The 20,876-nt window shown below is 43.0% G+C and overlaps 1 protein-coding gene across 1 annotated transcript in view; it reads left to right on the forward strand.

Annotated features, from left to right (window-relative positions):
- Positions 1-4,717: 4,717 nt before the first annotated feature.
- CHN1 (chimerin 1) overlaps positions 4,718-20,876 on the forward strand; it is a 407,318-nt gene continuing 391,159 nt past the window's right edge. The window contains exon 1 of the mRNA XM_078681533.1: positions 4,718-4,995. Coding sequence (XP_078537659.1) covers positions 4,977-4,995 — 19 coding nt within the window. The 5' untranslated portion in view covers positions 4,718-4,976. The remainder of the gene's footprint in view (positions 4,996-20,876) is intronic.

Below are 20,876 nucleotides of genomic sequence, written 5' to 3' on the forward strand. Positions count from 1 at the left end.
CTGCGCAGTCTCTCGTGCTCCTTCTCTCCTTCCGCTACGCCACTCCTCCTCACTATACCATTCCATTGCACCTACTCCTCTACCCCCCCCATCTCTGGCTACGTCTCACTTCTTCCACATCATTACTTCCCCAGCCCTCCCTTTGCTCCCTCTCACCGCCTGTTAGCATCTTAAGGTGCACTCTCTTAAGTGTCCATACACCCTCTTCATGCCCTGTCCTCCCTCTCCTCGTGTACCCTCTAGAGCAGCACTCTCTTTTATAATGTTCTCTCATCCACTTTCTTCACATCACTTCTCTTTGCCTCCCATTTCTTACAATATTCCACCCAAGAGTCCTCACCCGTCACTCTTTCTTTCCTTCCCTTCTTACGCATCCACATTTCATTCTTTTCTCTCTTCCCTCTGCTTCTCCTTTCTCTTCTCCCCTCCACTATTCCCTCAGAAGCTTTTTCCCTCCTTCTTCCTATGCTGGCTCCCTCACCCTTCTCCTGCCATCCATGCCCTTCACTTCTCCAGCCTCCGTCCCATCCTCTCATCCTTATCTCATTGTTTTCGTCCCCTCCGCCATCGTCTCTTCTGTATCTTGTTATCTTCTCCACTCTTGCCTCATTTTCTTTATTTTCTCTCCCTATGATTATCCGTCCTCATCTCCTTCTGTTCTCCCCACCCCTCTTTCTCATCTTCCGATGTTCTTTCCTCGCCTTGCAGCGTCCTTCTTCCCCTCTTCCTGCGTAAACTCCTTTTCTTCTCCACATCTGTTTTATTCTCTCCCTGCTCGTCATTTCTAGCATGTTTTCCGTCCCCACCGCCATATGTTCACCTCCTCTCTCCCCTCTCCATCCTCCCTTCTCATCTCTTTCTGGCCTCACCCCGACCTTGCACCTTATTTTCTTCAGGACAGTTTGGATGCTTCACAACTCCTCTGACCTCCCTGCCCCCTCCCCCCTGATCTCTTTCTTGCTCCTCTCCTGTCCAGCTCCTTTTCCTCTAGTCTCTTTCCACTCCCATCTCTTTTGAGTCTCTCTCTTCCACCTACATCCACGCCCTTATCTCATCCATCCTCTTCTCTCCACCTTCCATCCTTTTCTCCTGGTCCTTCTATCCCACTCTTTATCCTCTCACCCCCATCTCTTTCCTGCCCGTTCCCCATGCTTCTCCATTTCTTATATTTTCTTTTCTCTCTCCTTCCCCAGCTTCTGCTCTTGCTGTACTCTCCCCTCGTGATCCTGCCTCATCTTATCACCTTTTAGTTCTCCTCCCTCCATCTTCCACTTTTTCCATCGACGTTCACTCATCTCCCCGCACCCTTCTCTCATCTTTAGATCCCATGCCATCTCCCACTCTCCTTCCCCCTATCTAGTCTTGTGTTTCCTTGTACTCGCAGGTATTCAGAGGGTAGGAGGCTTCTGAGTTTCTGAAAGCACTTTGCACTTCAGGAGGTCTAGCCCACACAAGAACAGTCATCCCCCTTGAAAATCATCCTTCATGTGCTGAATCGCGACTCTCCAGTTCAGGCGTGCTCTCTAGGGCCCAAGCATGATTAATTGTTGGGAAACTGGCCTGACCCTACCTAGGCTAGTGACCTCTCTGTGACAAAGAGCCATGCCTTGTGGACTACCAGATCCTGTACACCTGTGCTTGCATACATTCAGTTCATAGAGGGCACTTCACACACACACACACACACTGCACCCTCACACACACTGCACCCTCACACACACTGCACACACTGCACCCTCACACACACTGCACACACTGCACCCTCACACACACTGCACACACTGCACCCACACACACTGCACCCTCACACACACTGCACCCTCACACACACTGCCCACACTGCACCCTCACACACTGCACTCACTGCACCCTCACACACACTGCACACACTGCACCCTCACACACACTGCACCCTCACACACACTGCACTCACACACAATGCACGCTCACACACTCTGCACCCTCACACACACTGCACACACTGCACCCTCACACACACTGCACCCTCACACACACTGCACACACTGCACCCACACACACTGCACCCTCACACCCACTGCACCCTCACACACTGCCCACACTGCACCCTCACACACTGCACACACTGCACCCTCACACACACTGCACCCTCACACACACACACTGCACTCACACACACTGCGCACACCGCACCCTCACACACTCTGCACCCTCACACACACTTCACCCTCACACACACTGCACACACTGCACCCTCACACACACACTGCACATACTGCACCCTCACACACACTGCACCCTCACACACTCTGCGCACCCTCACACTCTGTGCACCCTCACACTCTGCGCACCCTCACACTCTGCGCACCCTCACACTCTGCACACCCTCACACCCTGCGCAACCTCACACTCTGCGCACCCTCACACTCTACGCACCCTCACACTCTGCACCCTCACACTCTGCACCCTCACACACTCTGCAGTGGAACATACACTCCAAATACCACTCAGTGCCACATAATTATACTCCACATAATTACACTGCAATCAATGCAACATACACTCCAAATACCACTAAGTGCCACATAATTACACGCCACATAATTACACTGCACTCAATGCAACATACACTCCAAATACCACTCAGTGCCACATAATTACACTCCACATAATTACACTGCACTCAATGCAAAATACACTCCAAATACCACTCAGTGCCACATAATTACACGCCACATAATTACACTGCACTCAATGCAACATACACTTCAAATCCCACTCAGTGCCACATAATTACAGAGCACTCAATGCAACATACACTCCAAATACCACTCAGTGCCACATAATTACACGCCACATAATTACACTGCACTCAATGCCACATACACTCCAAATACCACTTAGTGCCACATAATTACACGCCACATAATTACACTGCACTCAATGCAACATACACTCCAAATACCACTCAGTGCCACATAATTACACTGCACTCAATGCAACATACACTCCAAATCCCACTCAGTGCCACATAATTACACGCCACATAATTACACAGCACTCAATGCAACAGACACTCAGTGCCACATAATTATATGCTACATAATTACACTGCACTCAATGCAACATACACTCCAAACAATACCACTCAGTGCCATATAATTATATGCTACATAATTACACTGCACTCAATGCAACATACACTCCAAATACCACTCAGTACCACATAATTACACGCCACATAATTACACTCTTCTCAATGCAACGTAAATACACTCCACATAATACCACTCAGTGCCATATAATTACACACCTCATACTTATACTCTACTCAATGCAACATAGATACACTTTATCTATCTGTCTATCTATCTAGGGCCCTCACTCTATCTGTCTTTCTATCGCTCTCACTCTATCTATCGCCATCACTCTATCTATCGATCGACCTCACTCTATCTATCTATCGCCCTCACTCTATCTATCTATCTATCGCACTCACTCTATCTATCGCATCACCATAGCATCACTCAGCACCACCACAGCATCACTCAGGTGCACCACAACCTCACTATGCGCTACCACAGCATCACTGTATGCCACAGCATCACTCGTCGCCACCACAACATCACTCAGCGCCACCACAGCATCAACCTGTGCAACCATTCAACAACAACTGGTTCAAATATGTTTTCTCAATGTTTCAAGCTTTATTACAAATGTCACAAAAAGATGTTAATATTTCACTTCTGTTCTTGGATTTTCATCACAATAAAATACAATGCACATAATCTTTACAAAAGTTATTTACAAAAGGTATTGCCATTATAAAATACAATAACTTTTAGTTAAGTATTAATTATTAAAATAAATAAAAGCCATTTTTATTTGTAATATCAATACATCTAAGTCACGTAAATACAACACATATTGCATTACAAGTGCTATAGGTGTCACATTTGCGAAAGTTAAAACTATTGGCATTGTAAATGACAAAGCTATTAATTTCGCTATTTTCAAAACCAACACATAAATAAAACATGTGTCATTTACAATACCAATAGCTCAAACTTTCCTAATGCGAGACCTATTGCATTGCAAATGCTTGTTGTTTTCGTCGGTACCGGAATCTTACGGTTCCACTGTAGATTCTAGGAACATGAGAAAACATGCACATGTCACTTTTCTCTTGTAACACGCTGACCTCTTACATTTTGTTTGCTTTAGATACTTGCACAAGTGCCACCATTGCCTACATAACAGTTGTTCTTGTGTTTGAGTGTCTACTATTTATTGCATTATTATACGTCTACTTGTACTTTGTACGCTTTTGTAACTTGCACACATGTCACTTTTTCCTCCTGTAATGTACCGTTTGCTACCTCTTGTATTTTGTTTGCTCACATTTGTCACTTTTGCCTCGTGTATCTTAACGTTTGCTTTTGTAATTTGTTCATTTGTAATTTTCTCCTCATGTATCATTACTGTTCCTATTGTGAAGCGCTCTGACACCTTCGGGTAAAGTCCGCGCTATGTAAAAACGCATTAAACAAATATATTTTTAAAAAGCAGCGTGGACTCCCGGTGGTTTTCAGTCAGAGGATGGGAGTGGAGCCGTACGCTGTTGTCATGGAAACGAAGCAGCAGCAGCGCCGCTGCAGGATGTGAGGCGGGTCATGTGCTACGGCAAGATGGCTGCCCGGAGTCCGGAGGATGCTGTCTGAGCGCATGTGCAAGCCTCAGCCCGAGAGTGATTGCCTGACCCCGGCCACCGTGACCGCACCGCTCCAGGCGCTTACCGTATCCCGAGTCTGCCCCTGACGCTGCCGCCATGAGGACCTGCTTCCCGTGGCGCAGCTGAGCGTGAGGTGCTTACAGTCACGAGCACGCCTTTGTGTGCTGACTTGCCCCTAACTTTGTGTTGGTGCAGCATTTCCTGCGGAGACCGCTTTTTGCGCATTGGCAGCTGGTCTTCACGCGCTGAACCTAAAGCCTTTACCATGGCACTGACTATGTTTGGTAAGTGTGACGCACAATTTATACTTAACGTATCTGAAGTGGCTATTGGGAGGCGGTGACAGTCTGTGAGATACAGTGCGTGTGTCTGCCGCCTGAGACAGTATAACTGTCTGAGGAGAGCTCCTTCCCATTGTTTCCTCAGGCAGAGCCCATGGGCGTGTACTCCTGCTAATTTTAGCCCCGCTTCGCCTATTCCACTGAATCTTAATAAAGATTTGGCTGTAGGAGGAGTGCTAGATTTCCAGCCGTTGATGATTTTATTATGCACAGCTGTTTAACTGTACGAGCCATTTACCTGTATTTCACAGTCCCATTGAATGCGCGTTTTATACAAGAAAGTCGGCCAGTGGTTAAATCGATCCTTTTAGTCTCCAGCTGTTTTTCATACACGTGAAAGTAGCATGACGTTGTCACTGCCTTAAGTTAACCCTCTGCCCTTCCACAATCGCAGGCCCACCAATTGAAACAATTTCAGTAACGCATGCACATCAGCGCCCCTCATTTATTATTTTAACACGCTGGCCTCTCTGCTCTCATTCGTCATGAAAGAACATAGCATTTTACCTTCTGACGTCACCAGGGCACAAGTCATCAGAAAAGAAGTGGGGGGACTAACCGGGTTAGGCAGTCTTCAAGTGAAATCATGACACATGCCATCACAGCGCATGATGTCACCACGCTTGACATTGCACGTGAGATCGCAGATAGTGACCTCACTTTAAGTGACATCACAAGTAATGACATCAGACATTAAGACCTCACACATATGTTTATCAAGTATATCATGAGTACATTTAAGCGCATTAGGAGATTTGGCGTTGGGGTTGTGCCAACAAAGTGGTGCAATCCTGATGCAAAATCTGTGTCTCAACTAATACATTAATTTTTTCAAGCCCTGCCACAAAGACATTGGCAACAAGGAGCAGCATCGTAGTAGATCTGGTATGTTTAATTGGTTGCAACGTCTACATTTAAAAATATTTGATTGGGTTAAGGCATCTGCTGTGAAGGTGCCCAGTAAATCTCAGGGAATAGTAATAATTGTGAGATAACTCTGGTGGTTAATGCACTTGCTAGAGAGATCTGTGTTTTGTGAAGTCCCAGATTTGTATCAAAGTAGTAGAGAAGGTAAATGTGTCTCCTGCAAAGCACATCATCTAACACGCAGATGACAGATTTTTATTTTATGTTGATAGTAAAGTTGGTTTCTGCTTATAATACAGAGATCCTTTTGTTACCTGAAGTTCATAAATTGTAATCCTTCTAATAGGCCACAGTGAGGTATTAAGGACATGTGATTCCTACACCTTGTAACCCTCACTGTCACATGTAACTCATCTTGTACATTGATTTACACATGTACATGATTTATTGTCAATGTATAATGTGTATGTTACGTAAAGAGCTCTGACACCCTGCATTGGGTTGCATAGCTCTATAAAAGAAGTGAAATAGTGCTATTTAAATTGTTATTTATGTAAATACTGGGACAGACCAACACATATGACATTCTTACAGTGCATGTATCTCTTATATACAGGGACTGAACAAAGGCAAAAGCATGCCTCTCTTAAGTACTTGTGAAGAGATAACAAGCTGTGTGCCTTTGTTTCCCCTACGTGGCATTTACATTTATGTGTGAAGTTCCATGCCTCCAGTCACGATATTCAAATAAAAGGTGGCCTGATGGCCTCTTAACTTTGGCCCAGCTGGAAGTGAAACAAGCATTTACAATGCAATAGGTCTCGCCGATTTTGAGCTATTGGCATTGTAAATTACAATGCCTGTTTAAAAAAACCCTGAAATAATTAAAGGCATTGTCATTTACAATACTAATAGGTCAAAGTTTCTAAAATGCGAGACCTATTGAATTGCAAATGCTTTTTGTTTTGCTTGCGAAACTGTTTTTTACAACCCCAACACGATAGCATCTCTGTGCATGCTGCAGGTCAGCCTTCCTGAGAGAGCACCACCAATTGCACGATTGCGTTTCAAAATTCAATGACAATTGGCCCAACGTTTAAAAAGTCAGTAAACACGAAGTAAATAAAGCATACCTAGAACGTAGAAAGACACAGCCTTGATGCATAGGGACATGGAGATATAGGATTATTGTGAGAAAGGGGCATAGCGCAGAGGGCTGAGGGACAGCAGGCATAGAAAAGTGTAGTTTAAAGTAATGGATACCGAAGAAAATGCATGGAGGTAATTGAGAAACAGGCTAAGGACCAACAAAGACAAGTGAACAGAGATATAAAGTAAACGCAGGCATGTGCAGTATATAGAATAAACAGAGCGAGATGGTATAAAGAGTGCAAAAAACATTTGGAAATATAATTGCTATTGGAAAGGTAAATTGAAGAGAAAGAGACAATGTATAATAATGAAGAAAAAGAGTGAGAGAGAGTAGAGTAAGCGAGTCAAGAGATATTTGAGGAGAGAACTGAAAGGCATAATGAATGAGAAAGAAAAAGGAGGACAATCAGTGAGACATTGAGAGAAAAAAGTGACATAACATGCAAGAAAAAGATAAGGAAAGTGATGGATAAAAAGATAGGGAAAGATACTTGGAGAGATAAGGGAAAGGCAGAGTGTGCACACTGACAGAAGTCACTGAGATAAAAGAGAGAGGCATAGAGCAAGAGTGAGATAGAAATTGAGAGAGAGCAAAAGAGACAGAGGCAAGAAGGAAGTGAACGAAACTGTCCAGATTCCCTAATTGCTGGAAGTATTCTGTGTGTTTATCAAAGCAAAATTGCACAAGAGTTACAACTGTGAGTGATCATGCTCAGTGACACAAAAGGCATTTATAGAAAAATATGCAGTGTAACGATGTTGACTGAAATGAGCAGGTATAAGCCAGTAAACCAGATTAGCCCTTTGTGTTTTAAAAAAACATACATGGAGTGTTATCTGAGCCGCATAGTGAACACACAGAGAGAGAGAAGACATTCTAGATGTAAATCACAGAAATAAGTGTGTTGTTTATTTAAAGCCATAGCTAATGCCAGTAGTGGGGAAACCCGATCCGTATAGTGAAAGGTGGCATGTGAAAGATAAATTAAGTATGCCGGAGCATAGACAAAAAGCAATAAATCATTCTGTGCCTTTCTAAACAATGTGTACTTTGAGGCATGTGTTTGTAACCCTTAAAGCTCACAAGTGAAGTGTCATGTTGCTAATACGTCAATTATTAAAGGTTAGACCACAATCCATAAAACTAAATACAAGTCAATAAAGTATGTTTTCCTATTTTTTATTTGCTAATATAAAATCGTGAAGTCCCCTTTCTTATGTAATATGCCAGTTCTGTACAACCTTAACATTTAAAATATATACTTTTTTTCTACCGAACATTACCTGCAAGACAAGCACGTTCTAGTTGTAATTCACACTAATACGTTTTTTTAAAAAATCGTTAACTAATAAAAGTAGTGGCGTTTTTTTTAAAAAAGACGTAACTAATAATAAAAGCAGTGGTGTGTTATTAATTGTTTGCACAACCGTATCGAACAACAGCAGTGGTGTAGCACGATCCGTGGAGTGAAATGTGGCTCAGTATACCCAAGCAGAGGCACAAGAACAAACAAAACCGCTGGTGCCTTTCTAAACACTGTTTTGACAGTAGGTGCGATGCTCAGATGGGAGGAGTAGCCATCTGTAACTGCTGTACAGCTGTAACTGGAGGAAGGGTGAACGCGGTGCGATGGTTATCGATAAGATTCATTCAATAAAATTGCCTGGGAGTGAATCAAGCACCCAAAGTAGGGAAAAGGAAGGACAATTACAAACCAGAAAGAACCCTGAGGCTGCGATGCACAAGTGGGAGGAGGGGCCATCACATGCTGTGCCAGGAAGAAGCGTAAAAGCGTTGCGATGGCCAACAAAACAAGCAAAAAAAAAAAAAACCTTTCACGTCCTGCCGGCCGTGAAAGTACGGCCAGTGGAGTGGATGGGAAACACCACGTGCAAGGGAGTACGAGTGAAACATGGGTTAACTGAAAACTAAACAAAGGGAAAAACAAGCAAAAAAAAAAAAAAAGTTTCCCGTCCTGCCGGCCGTGAAAGTGAAAGTACGGCCGGCCGGCTGTGAATAATTAGGGGAGGAGCAGCCAGGAGAGAGCAGGAGCGGAGGCGCCAAGCTGGGGAACAGATGGCTGGCGATTTGATGCTGTGCACGCGCATTTTAGGTCAATGCGCTTGCGCAGTGACCTAAAGGCGCACGGGCACAGCATCAAATCGCCAGTTAGTTAAAGTCTGTTTAAAGCCCTATATATCTCGCTCCCGCTCAATGCGCATGCGCATTGAGATAGGTCGCTCGACCTAAAAAGCTCCCTTGCTGCCTGCACATTGCTGGACACCAGGACAAGTTCAGAATATTTCTGTGGGACATAACTTCTTGGCAGGGGGGACGGTGTCCACCCTATGAAAAGAGTGGGAGGACGCCATGTACCTGCGTGTACCCTTGACTTGTGCCTTGTATGTCACTGGTCCTCTTATCAATTGGCGCATTACTGTCAATTAATCCCACTGTCTGTCATTGCACTATTTTTTTAATGTAATGTAGCAAACTATCCATGCCTACATGCATGGTGATAAATGCAGCGACCGGCCCCCCTCTTTTTATCTACCATAACAGAAGCCCTCTTCATTTGCTGTCCTCCATATTTTACCGATTTTTGAACCTATGTATAAGAATCTTCTATCCCAGATCTTTTGCCTATACTACTACTACATTATTTTTAGGTAGCACTTAATACGGTACTCAATTTATCCACCTCAGAAGGATGAAAGACTGACGCAGCTCTGCTATAATTCTTATATTGACCGGCTGACGATACATGATGCCAACAGTTAGAACTTTACACACCTGGTCGCGTTGCCAGCTCAGATTACTATGTGCAGGAGGCGTTCCTAACCTAATTAAAATCTGCATTGAATTCAATTCATAGAGGTGACAACATTGTGCCAACAAAATCTTCTTCTGGTTATTTTACTTTCAGGGGTCCGCAGCTTTTCGACACAACTACAAACTTTTTGGGGCCTTCAGTTAGATCCTGGTTTAACTTTTCTCCAAACGACTATTGATCACCATTTTTTAAAGGAGTTTTAAATAGCTCAAACTTGACCCGAAGGTATCGGGTATCAGTGTGCTTTACACGACCACCAGTTGCATTACATGAGGAAGACACATTCTTTTTTGTTAGGCATGGGGAAATTAAGTGATTTGCCCAGAATCACAGGATGTTGCGTGTCCTTGCCGAGACTCGAACCCAGTTCCCCAGATTAGAGGTCTACCGCCCTTGCCGTTAGGCGAACTCCTCTCCCCATTATTGAGATCATGAAAGGCTCTGGCCAGGTGTTGCATGAGTTCAGCTGGCATTCTTCCTGCATATTCTCTTTCCCCTGAAGATCTACGTTTTGTTTCTAGAACTCTTCTGACCAGGTTATGTTTGTATAGATGGTTGTAACTAGCAACTATCCCCATAGAACACCTCACGTAATGAAAAGGGTCCAGTGCCTTACCCCTCTTTTATTATGTACGTAAACACCGTTCTTCATCACTTAAACAGACACACGAACTAAGTCTACACAACTCATTGGGAAACCAGGTACTACCTGTGGCTCAGTATGTCACTGTAAAAAAGTGGAAAATACTCTCATGGGACTGATGTTAGCTGGTAAATTAGTTCTTCAATAGGTTTCTGTGAGGTATGTTTGTAACCAGCACGTCGAACCAGACAGGAGCTGTAAGCCCTTCAATGTACTGAGTCTGAGAAAATAACTACAGTTGATTTGTTCACTAATTTCTGTATTTACAGCCTTTGAAAATGCTAAAGTGAATTTCCGACCCAGTTTAAAATATACGTTTATAGATAAGTAGATTGTAAAAGAAATTGTACACACAACACTTAAAATAGAAGTGTAAAAACCCTAAAACAATTTAAAATAGCCAATGAATATCCACAAAATATGATCTGCAAAATTTCATTTGTAAATCATTGCTCCTTGGTGAGACATTGATCTATATTTAAAAAATCATGGTATTAAAATTGAACGTCGTAACTTTAAAAAACGTAAAACAATCTAATCAAATATGCACAGTATAGTATTTTATGTCCAGATCACAGATAAACCTCCCCTGATCCTGGAGGTCAAAACTGAGCTATCCAACATAGTATTCAGATCTAGCTTAATTTTCAGTGATCAGGAAGAATCTTTACATATGAGAAATATTAGCATTACCCAGACATTCTCTTTTAAGTTCAATTGATGTTTTAGATTTCAAATACTGCTGATCTATTTCAGTTGAGATTAACAACTTTACTTTTTCAACATCTGTTTTGGTTGAAAATAGTCTCAATTCTGGATCCTGCAATATGTTGCATTTTGTGCATATTTATATGATGCTTTATTCCCAAGGCCCAATTCTTATTGGTTGTCTGTAAACCTAAGCCCTTCATTCCGAGTTGGCTAGTGAAATCTCCTGGTAAAACAACCGGGGAAAATACTGTTACTAAATGTTGCAATTTTACACCAGTTCTGATTTATAGGGCCGTCCGGCATGTCAGAATAGGAGGGTAATGTGGTTTCAGTCTTAATTGGTAATAATCCATATGGAATCGATAAATTATAACGGCCATAAGATCCCTACAAATTGATGAATCGCGTTAAAAGCAGACTCTATTCCCTATGCAGTCTGGAAAAGGGCCATAAACAAGCAGGCAAGACCAATATCCTACCAGATGGACTTCCAGGCCCTAAACTCGACTACCATTTTGCTTGCTCTAAATGAATCATATCTTCCAGGGTTACCACAACCATAGCTTTCTGACAGCTTAAACGTGTTGGCCCGCAGGAATATTATGTTTATGCGCCTTCTAGGCCTGCGAGCCATTGATTTTACCCGATTGGCCCCACGTAGCGAGGAGGGGCCTGTAGACTGTGCAATTACAAGTTTGAATCATGGCTCCATCTTTTGTGTTGCTGTCCTGTTTTAGAAGCACCAGAAGAGTTCTCCTTAAGCCATTATACCAAAAAAGGAACATTTACAAATGCTTGGAGGCACCAGCACTTTGCTTCACACGAACAGACACTCAAACGCTCGCAAGGTCCAGAAAATATGGGAGAATCTTGGAAGACCTACATTTTCCTCGTATCACCTCTCCCAATCTGGTCCCTGCTCCTCAAAAACTCATAACTGACTATTTTATAGTACCCCACAGTGTTCTCTCCCTACACTAAGTCACAATGTTTATTTTATCTCTGATTTTAACGTTTTTACTCGCAGTTAAGGCCACTGTGTACGTTTGCTTTGTCTGAACAATGATTTTTAAATGTGATGGCCAGTTTGGCCCTGCTATCAAGGATGTAAAGATGTTTTGTAGGCATTTCCATAGCAATGCCTTTAATTAACTGTGCAAAGAAGCTAATAACGTTTACAAGTAATAATCCATATCCCCCCACCCCACCCAACATGTTTTTCGTATACAAATTGCTCCAGGTTATACCATAAGATGTGTACATGGGTAGATGAATACATTGTACTGAACTTTGCATGTCACATTGGGTTCAAATACTGTAAATTAAGCAAGTAACATTAAATATCCTGTGTGTATTTGTACAAATTAATTGCTTTAGAAATGGTTTGTCTGCCCCTAGTAATCACATTGTTTTGCTTTTTGCTGGGAGACTTGTATTTCTTCTATACATGCCACTTAATATAGTAGCCCTGAGTATCCCACATATCTTTATAATGCAATCTTACTAGTAGGAGCCAATCGGTTCGATGATCCGTAGAACTAAAAGATGTATGGTGCCTGGTCTTGATGGGTTTTCCAGTGCAGTACCAACAAAGGTAAAACTCATCATTTAAATGCATAGCAACTGGCCTACTAGTTTCTAAGTCATGGAAAGACTGTCCAATGTATATCTTTTGAAATAGATTAAGGCTATTGACCTATTTATGGATCAAATCTTTTTATTGACAGGCAGTTAAAATGTAAATGTAAATGTGTTGGACTTGTAAAGCGCACAGCTGCCTGTAAGCGTCCCGGTGCTGAAGACCGCTGGGGAACCCGTCCTGGCTTTCCGAGTGTGATGGTCCCTTCAGGGTATCTCCAAGGTGAAACCAGGCATCCCCGGCGCCGTTGTAGAGATGAGGCAAGCTTGATGCCCAGAGTTTCCGAGTGTGATCCCTGGTTAGAGTAGGCACCGAGGCGCGAATTGTCGAGTCCACTGACCCTGGTCCACGACCCTGCCGCGTCGGGAATTGAACCCTGGTCACGGGCCGTTCTCTGCTTCTGGGTCTGCCGCCTCTAACCAGTGAGCCACACCACTCCACTCCATTAAGAAAAACACATGCACAACAAGCCGACTACAACTCACCATATTGACCTGTTTATAGGTAGAATGACACCACTTTTGCAGGTTGCAAAAAGGATGTTTGCTAAAGTTTTGTTTGAAACGGAAGTTTCGTTAAAATAGCACCCAACTAAAATGGGGAACCAGGTCTTTCGACCTTGTCTCTTTCCTCAATTAAATGCTTTTTATTGTCATGGCTTTCTGATCGAGCTTTGAAACTAGGTGATAACTTATATTGTTCCTTTACTGATAACCAAACAGCGCTTGACTAAAAGTTCAGAATTTTATGGGTAAAATTGTTTGCTTGGAGGAAAGGATCAATATTTGCTAACCGTGATCAGACTTTCTTATAAAGAAACCCTGGTTACTGTCAGGCTTGCTTACTCTCGCTACTTTCCTGGCTGAATCTATTCTAATGCTGACTTGAAGTATATACGCATACTGGCAAACGTAGTATTTAGTAGTTACTTGCTTGACATTCCTGAAATATTTTCACCAGTAAAAACATTTCCTCAAAAATGTAGTTCTGTACTTTACTGTTTTTTAGGTCTCGCGCCTAGAGTTGCAGTGCACAGCATTGCTCGCACAGCGCGAGACCATTATGAAGGGAAAAACGGGGTTTGGGTAGCTGACCTAGGAATCGCACACGCTCGTGTGTGTGCTTTTCCTTTTGTGCTACCCGATTGGCCTTTGCGTGCGTCTTTTTATAAAAGACATCACGCAATTGGCCAAAGGCGGGCGCATTGCTCCGCCCATGGCCTATTGGTGTCTATTACGCCCTTGGTGCGCGTAATAGACACCAATAGGCCATGTAGTTTCAATTATCGTGCCCAGACACGGGCGCGATAATTGAAAGCACATGGCTCACAGTGGCGCGTGCACCACTCGCGGGCTTCTTTGTTTTTCAAGTAAAACGCTTTCCCTGCTGCTTGTTGTTTTGAGAATTTGGTCACTCTAACAAAACTTTGGATATAAGTTCTTATGCTGAGCAAGGCCCTACAGATTCGGGTTTCATATCTGTCTTTCTTTACACCCCTGCAGTCATAATGTCCTGCTTGTTATTGGCAATGTTTTAACGATGTGTTTATTTCGCCCACTACGTGTAATCATCAGAATGGAGAAAGAGTAGACACAAAACATCTTCTCAAGAAGAGATAATGAAGTCAGAAGGGAAATCCCCCCCCATTTCGTTTTGCTGATACAACCAGTTCTGTTGCTCAGACATGTAACAAGTTGTGGTTCGTTTGTTTGACTGGACTTCTACAAACAATCTCATCATGACGGAGCAGGAGCGGTGATTTTGGACAGTAATTTTTCGTCAGGGAATGCATAGTTGCGGTTTCGAAATGACGCTCTCATGGTTCTTGGCGTACTTTCTCTTTCCGTTTTTCCCCCTTGTTAATCTCTTCCTTGTACATGGGTTTGTACTGTAAAGCACTTCTTGGCCTGTGCACTGGAGACTGCACCAGTATAATTCTCAATCCTGGCACTTGTTCGATCTCCTGTACACGAGTCGGCAGACTAGTGATTTACTGCTATCTGTCCAGCAAGCAGTGGTAGCCGTCAATTCTCTTCTTTCGGTACTTGGGACCCCGGTTGATCTTCCAGTCCATGGACATTCTCTGCTAGTGTATCTGAGCTTCAGCGTCTGGCCCGATCAGCTTTCTTCGACTCATGTCTTACTGTTGCACCCCTTCATTCAGCGCAGCCGCATGTCACCACGGCATCAAATTTCTATTGCACCGGGATCCCGTGACCCACAACCCTATCATCCATAGACTTTTAGTGCCCTTTCCGTGAGTCACAGGCTTGCAAACACACTGGTCCTATGCGCTGGCTGCCACACCCTCAGGAGGGCGTGGATTATGAATTGTTGTGTGTGTCTCTGTAAACAGCTGATGTTGGAGTGCTAAAGCTATGTCTAGGTGCATAGTTAACAGGCTTACTAAGAAATATGAAATGTCTTTTTATGTTGTTGCTGCTAGTATAGCCCTTGGTGACACGTTTTTAGTACTATTATGATGTTTAAACTATCGTTTTGTGTATTTATTTTTTTTAACTCCAGGTTTTTGTCTCTAAACGTAGTCCTTTTTTTCGTCAACCGGTGCTGTTACCATACACTTGTGGTAGAATGGTTTCAATTATCATGCCCAGACACGGGCGCAATAATTGAAAACACATGGTTCGCAGTGGCGCGCTCGCACCACTCACGGGATTCTTTGTTTTTCAAGCGGAAGTGAAAGCAAATGCTTTCCCTGCCGCTTGTTGTTTTGAGGATCTGGTCACCCTAACCTGTGGGAAAGAATCATTTAGAGTCAACAGAGTGAACAATGAGACACCCAGTTTTACAAGCGATAAGACTGCAGGCTCCTGCTTAAGGACACGCGGAGAGAGGGGCGTTTATTTTAGGTGCACAGTGGCACTGGAAGACGTCGGAAGAGATTTAGCTGGAAGTATGAGTATACCGTTTCTGATCTGCCCTCTTACCTGCGCATGCAAACTATCCTGGTTTCTTCCTCCTGTTGGCTCGGCTGTGATTGGGATGGGAGGGGGAGGATCTGCTCCTAATGGCTAAAAAATAAACGTTGAGCCGCCCCACCTCCCGCGGTGTCATTCTGTGCCCAACTTCCATGCAGCACAAAGAGCTCTATCAGACTCCCGGGGAGGAGGGCTCCAGTGCCCACTACCCCCGGTCCTGTCACGTGGTCTGAACGGCCCCCAAGAGTTGCACAAGCCTCTCCTCCCTGCGCCAAGCACTAGAGCTGTGACTTCCGCCCCCTCCCGCAGCAAAGACTCTACTCGTGATTTGTTGCCCCTCTGTATTACGACATGCAGCGTTCTGGGACACGAGAACCCGGCATGCCACGGCATGACTTTATATGATGTATTTTAAAGCAAGAAAATCATCAACTAGGCACCCGGTTTGTACACCGATTACGAAAACAGCATTTAAAGAAAAACACTCAAATATCCTTCCTTAGGAACCCTCTTCAAACTGACTGGTACTTTAAAAGTAGAGGCCACAAGATAAAAGTAGAGGCCACAAGAACACTGTAGTGTTTTTATCTAGGAACCAGAATCGATATTTCTATTATATGCCCTTGTCCGGTTATAATCAATAATATCCATACAACGGCATAGTAATCATATCCATAATTCAGTCGTAGCACATGCTGTCACATTAAGCAAGACTACTTCCCCGGCCCCCTAGAAAACACACCGAGTTCTCTAAACAAAACCAAGCCTCCAGCAACCTGGGAAATCCCCATTGCTTTTGTTTTGATTTCGTCCTAGAACTCCTGTAAAGCACTGTAAGAACGGCCAGTTCTTAGTGCCATCTTTATTGACGTCTTATGTCCAACCTTACGTCAAACCCGGCACCTTTCAGGTATAAATATACCAACGTTGCCTTAAGCAAACACACGGTGGTGGTTTTGGAGCAGCTATCTACTTGCCCGAGAGCCCACGGACGCTGCCCCTCCCTTTTGACGCGCTGAGAAAGACGCTGTCTTTTCTCCTGCCGAGAAAATCCAGCTCCGGCGTTTCCAGCCTACCCTTGCGGGTTACTGGGATATCGAGTCCTGAGAGAGAGATACCAGACCTCCTGCTTTCTATTACCCAGGTACGGAGCTGACTAAACCCTTAAAGAGAAATCTTGAGTCAGATTCTTGGCAAAACAAACTTAACTTAAACTGCTACTTACTTACTCCTTCCAACGTATTAGGCTTAGGTCAGGTACACCGGGGTAGGCGTATTTAGAAGCACCAGTTGAGTACGATTAGTCAATGTATATATGTATGTATATATTTTATCTATTTTAAAGTATCATATGGCTAAGAAACCATATCAATGCTTTTACAGTATTATTTTATAATCCTCCTTTTACTGTACGCACTTTACTTTACCATGAGTATTACAATCGTGGCAATTCATTTCTCTTGCATGAGGAAGAAGACTGCTCAATAAATCATACCTTTTATTGAAAACGCCGTCTCTCTTTTCTCTGCATTCTGGTGAAACTAAGTACGCACATTTGACTGAGTGAAATAGCTGTCTTTTGTTTTCACACGACTCTAGAGATACAGGGAGAGCAAAGTTGTCATGTTTTATGGTTGTCAGAAGCTAATCCCTTCTTGTCTATCCAGGGAGGTTAAACTCCTCCTCGTTTATTCGAGAAAGTTTCTAGTGACCTCTGTGCTAGCTGGCAAACCTTAGTCTAATATAGTCAGTTGAGACCTAGTCGACCTCAGTCCTACGTCTACACTGCTGAATATATTATTCCAATGCGCAGAGCCTATTGGGAATATAGGAACTGCACTACATGGCGCCCAACGTTTGGTAAGGCGATAAATCTAACGCAAGACGTTAGAGTAACTCAGTCGTGCTTTTTCACACAGACCCTTTTTCCCGTAAATACTCCAAAGACGTCTGGAGTGGGTAAGAGGTTAAAATCTGCCGGAACTTAGTAGGAAGAGATTTCTATGTATATTTTTTGGTATAGTCAACGTTGAAGGATACAGTGTTACAAAATATTGTGCACCTAATCTTTGTTTCCTTGAAACTTGATCTGCAACAAAAACCTTTCTGTCAGTAAAATGGGAGAAAGTGACGACGAAAGGGAGGCAGCAAGAATAGCAGCTCGACTCCTAGAGGATGACACAAGTCTCCTACAGAATGACCCGAATGCTATACTCATTCCGGTCAACATAAGGAAAACTATAACACTTAAACTTATAGAAAATGGACTAACACCGAGAGGTGGTACAGTCATATTCGTAATTGAGGCACATGAATATCGGCAGACAGAGGTATTCTATTCATGGATAAACTTTCCAGCAGCAAACGCTGTCACACACGAATTCCACCATTACAAAATAGAGGAACCTCCGGAAGAGTACACCCCTTTCGAGGAGGTGGAAATCCCATTAAAATACCAAGAGCACCTGCTCTGGTTTAAAGGCGCCCTAAAACATAATAATCATATCACCAGGCTCGGTCCACTAGGTAGACCAGGAGCAACGTGGCCGGTTCTAGCCAGCTACACACCACATCCAGACATTGAAAAAATGTCAGTACCAGAACTTTTAGTCCAGCTAAAAATAATAATTAAAATACATAGACAATTAGTCCAATATGTAATGCGGACTTCAACAGTCCAACCAACTGTTAATATTCCACAGCTGACCCCTCATCAGGGGAACACAAACAAAATTACACCCCAGAACATACAATCATGTCTGGGTAAAGTACCCATAAAACGGGAACAAATTCCATTCTGGTTAGCACAAAAAATCACTCAAATAGAGGCAGTATTTCCAGATACTACCCCTACTGAGAAACACAGAATTCTGACTATCTGTCTTCCAATGGGGATCGCACCACATGTAGAGGACTGTGATACTTGGGGCACAGTCTTTGCTTCCATTTACACAAAAACACATGGTGTTCCGTCCATGGCGGTAATACCCGATGTGCTAAGACAGATTGAAAATGAATACGGTCCAGAACCTGCTTTAACTCTGGGTATGAAATTACTAAAAGACTTCAAGCAGGTCTCGGCTATATTATTAGCCAACATAAAAGGAGAAGCAGCATCTGTGGCGATCTGCCAGAAATTAAAAGAAACAGATATAGCAGAACAGCCATTTGAACTTGCCAGAATCATAGAAAAATCCTATGAAGAACTAGGAAGAGAGAGTTTGGGTGGGAAACCAGTAAAACCCCAACTAACTGAAAATCCTGAAAAGATATTTATTAAAAATAATCTAAACACTCCAAAAAAGAGCTGGGATGGAAATAAACAAACCACTCCCAAAGAAAAAAGATTCCAGTCCAGAGGAAGGTCTCCTCGGCGGAGAGAAAGATCTCTGGACCAAGGACACAAGTCTCCCCAGAGGGAGCCCTCTGAGAAAAGATACAACCTTAGAAATAGGGATAATTTAAAGAAACATGATAGATATCAAGATATTGATACACGTCCCTCTCGATCTTTTCAGACTTCCTCGCAGAAATCGGAAAGAAGAGGACGGTCAGAACACAGGGAAGAGCACGTCAAGTCCAAAGACAAGGAACCTGCTCATCAAAGTAAAAAATTACAATTTCCAAAAAAGAAGGTAGCCAGTATTAAAGTAATCAAACATGCCGAGGATACTGAGGACACAGCTGAAAAACGGAGAGTGGGCCCAGACAATGCTAGACAGCGCAGCAGAAGTGAGCATAGCTCGCAAGATCCTGATGAATCATCTGGAGACAGTGGACACGAATGAATACATTCAGGTGGAAACTGCATATACCAGAGTTAGCAAACCTCATAAAATATACGAGATAACATTACGTATAGAGGGAGACAAGACTAGAAAAGTAAGGGGTCTATTTTGGGATAACCTCTCCAAAGGCTATGATATCCTTTTAGCTGAAAAAGACTGGCCACCAGAGTGTGTCAGGGAGTGCCCTCATGGCGAAGAAATGATTATGCCTGCCTTCTCAAATCATATTCCAATTCATAGAAAATATACACTTGCAAGAAAGTGGGCAGTAGCCCAAGCTCCTGCATTATATAAAAACCATGTAGGATGGGATGAGGACTCTCCTCCTCACAAAATCCAGTTAAAATGTCATCCAACTGCACAAAGACAGTACCCAATTAAGCAAGAAGCTAAAAAACAGGTCAGGGAGATCTTAGATCAACTTGAATACCAGGGGGTGATTGAAACATGCACCTCACAAATGAACAATCCTTTGTTTCCTGTCTCCAAGCCAGACGATTCATACCGTCTAGTTTTGGACTACAGACACCTTAACTCATGTTGCAAAACTTTTGCAGTACAAAACTCACACAGTGCAGCACTAATGAATAAGATCGTGCGCAAAAAATACAAAACGACATTAGACATCTCTAATGGGTTCTTTTGTCAAAACATAGCACCTGAAAGCAGGTATTTGACCGCTTTCTCAATAATGGGTTCTCAGAAAAATTTCTGCAGACTCCCACAGGGGTTCAAGAATAGCCCAGCTATATTCTCAGCAAGGGTAACAGAGTTACTACAAATGTATGATGATGAGGCATTATCTTATGTCGATGACATCTATCTAACAGATGATGACTTGGATACTCACTTGAAAAGAGTGAACACCATAATACTTGGGTTTGCTGCAGAGGGTTACAAATTCAACTTTAAAAAGTCACGAATTGCCCATCTAACAGTCCTGTTTTTAGGATATGAATTATCAAGTGAAGGCAAAAGCCTAGCAGACAATTTCTTAGAGAAATGCGCTGTAATCCAAGCACCAAAAACGCTGAAAAACTTACAATCAATTCTAGGTTTCCTAAATTTTGGAAGAACTTACATTCTAAATTATGCAGAGAGGGTTAAACCACTCTATGAACTAATAAAACCTGATTTTAAACCAATCAATTGGACTCAAAAACACACAGAAATTTTGAGATCATTGCAAACAGACATGTTCGCTAAAACAAAATTGCAAACTCGCGATAACACACGCAACCTTGTAATCCG

Source organism: Lissotriton helveticus, chromosome 3_1 (genome assembly GCF_964261635.1).
Source record: "Lissotriton helveticus chromosome 3_1, aLisHel1.1, whole genome shotgun sequence".
Taxonomy (NCBI): domain Eukaryota; kingdom Metazoa; phylum Chordata; class Amphibia; order Caudata; family Salamandridae; genus Lissotriton; species Lissotriton helveticus.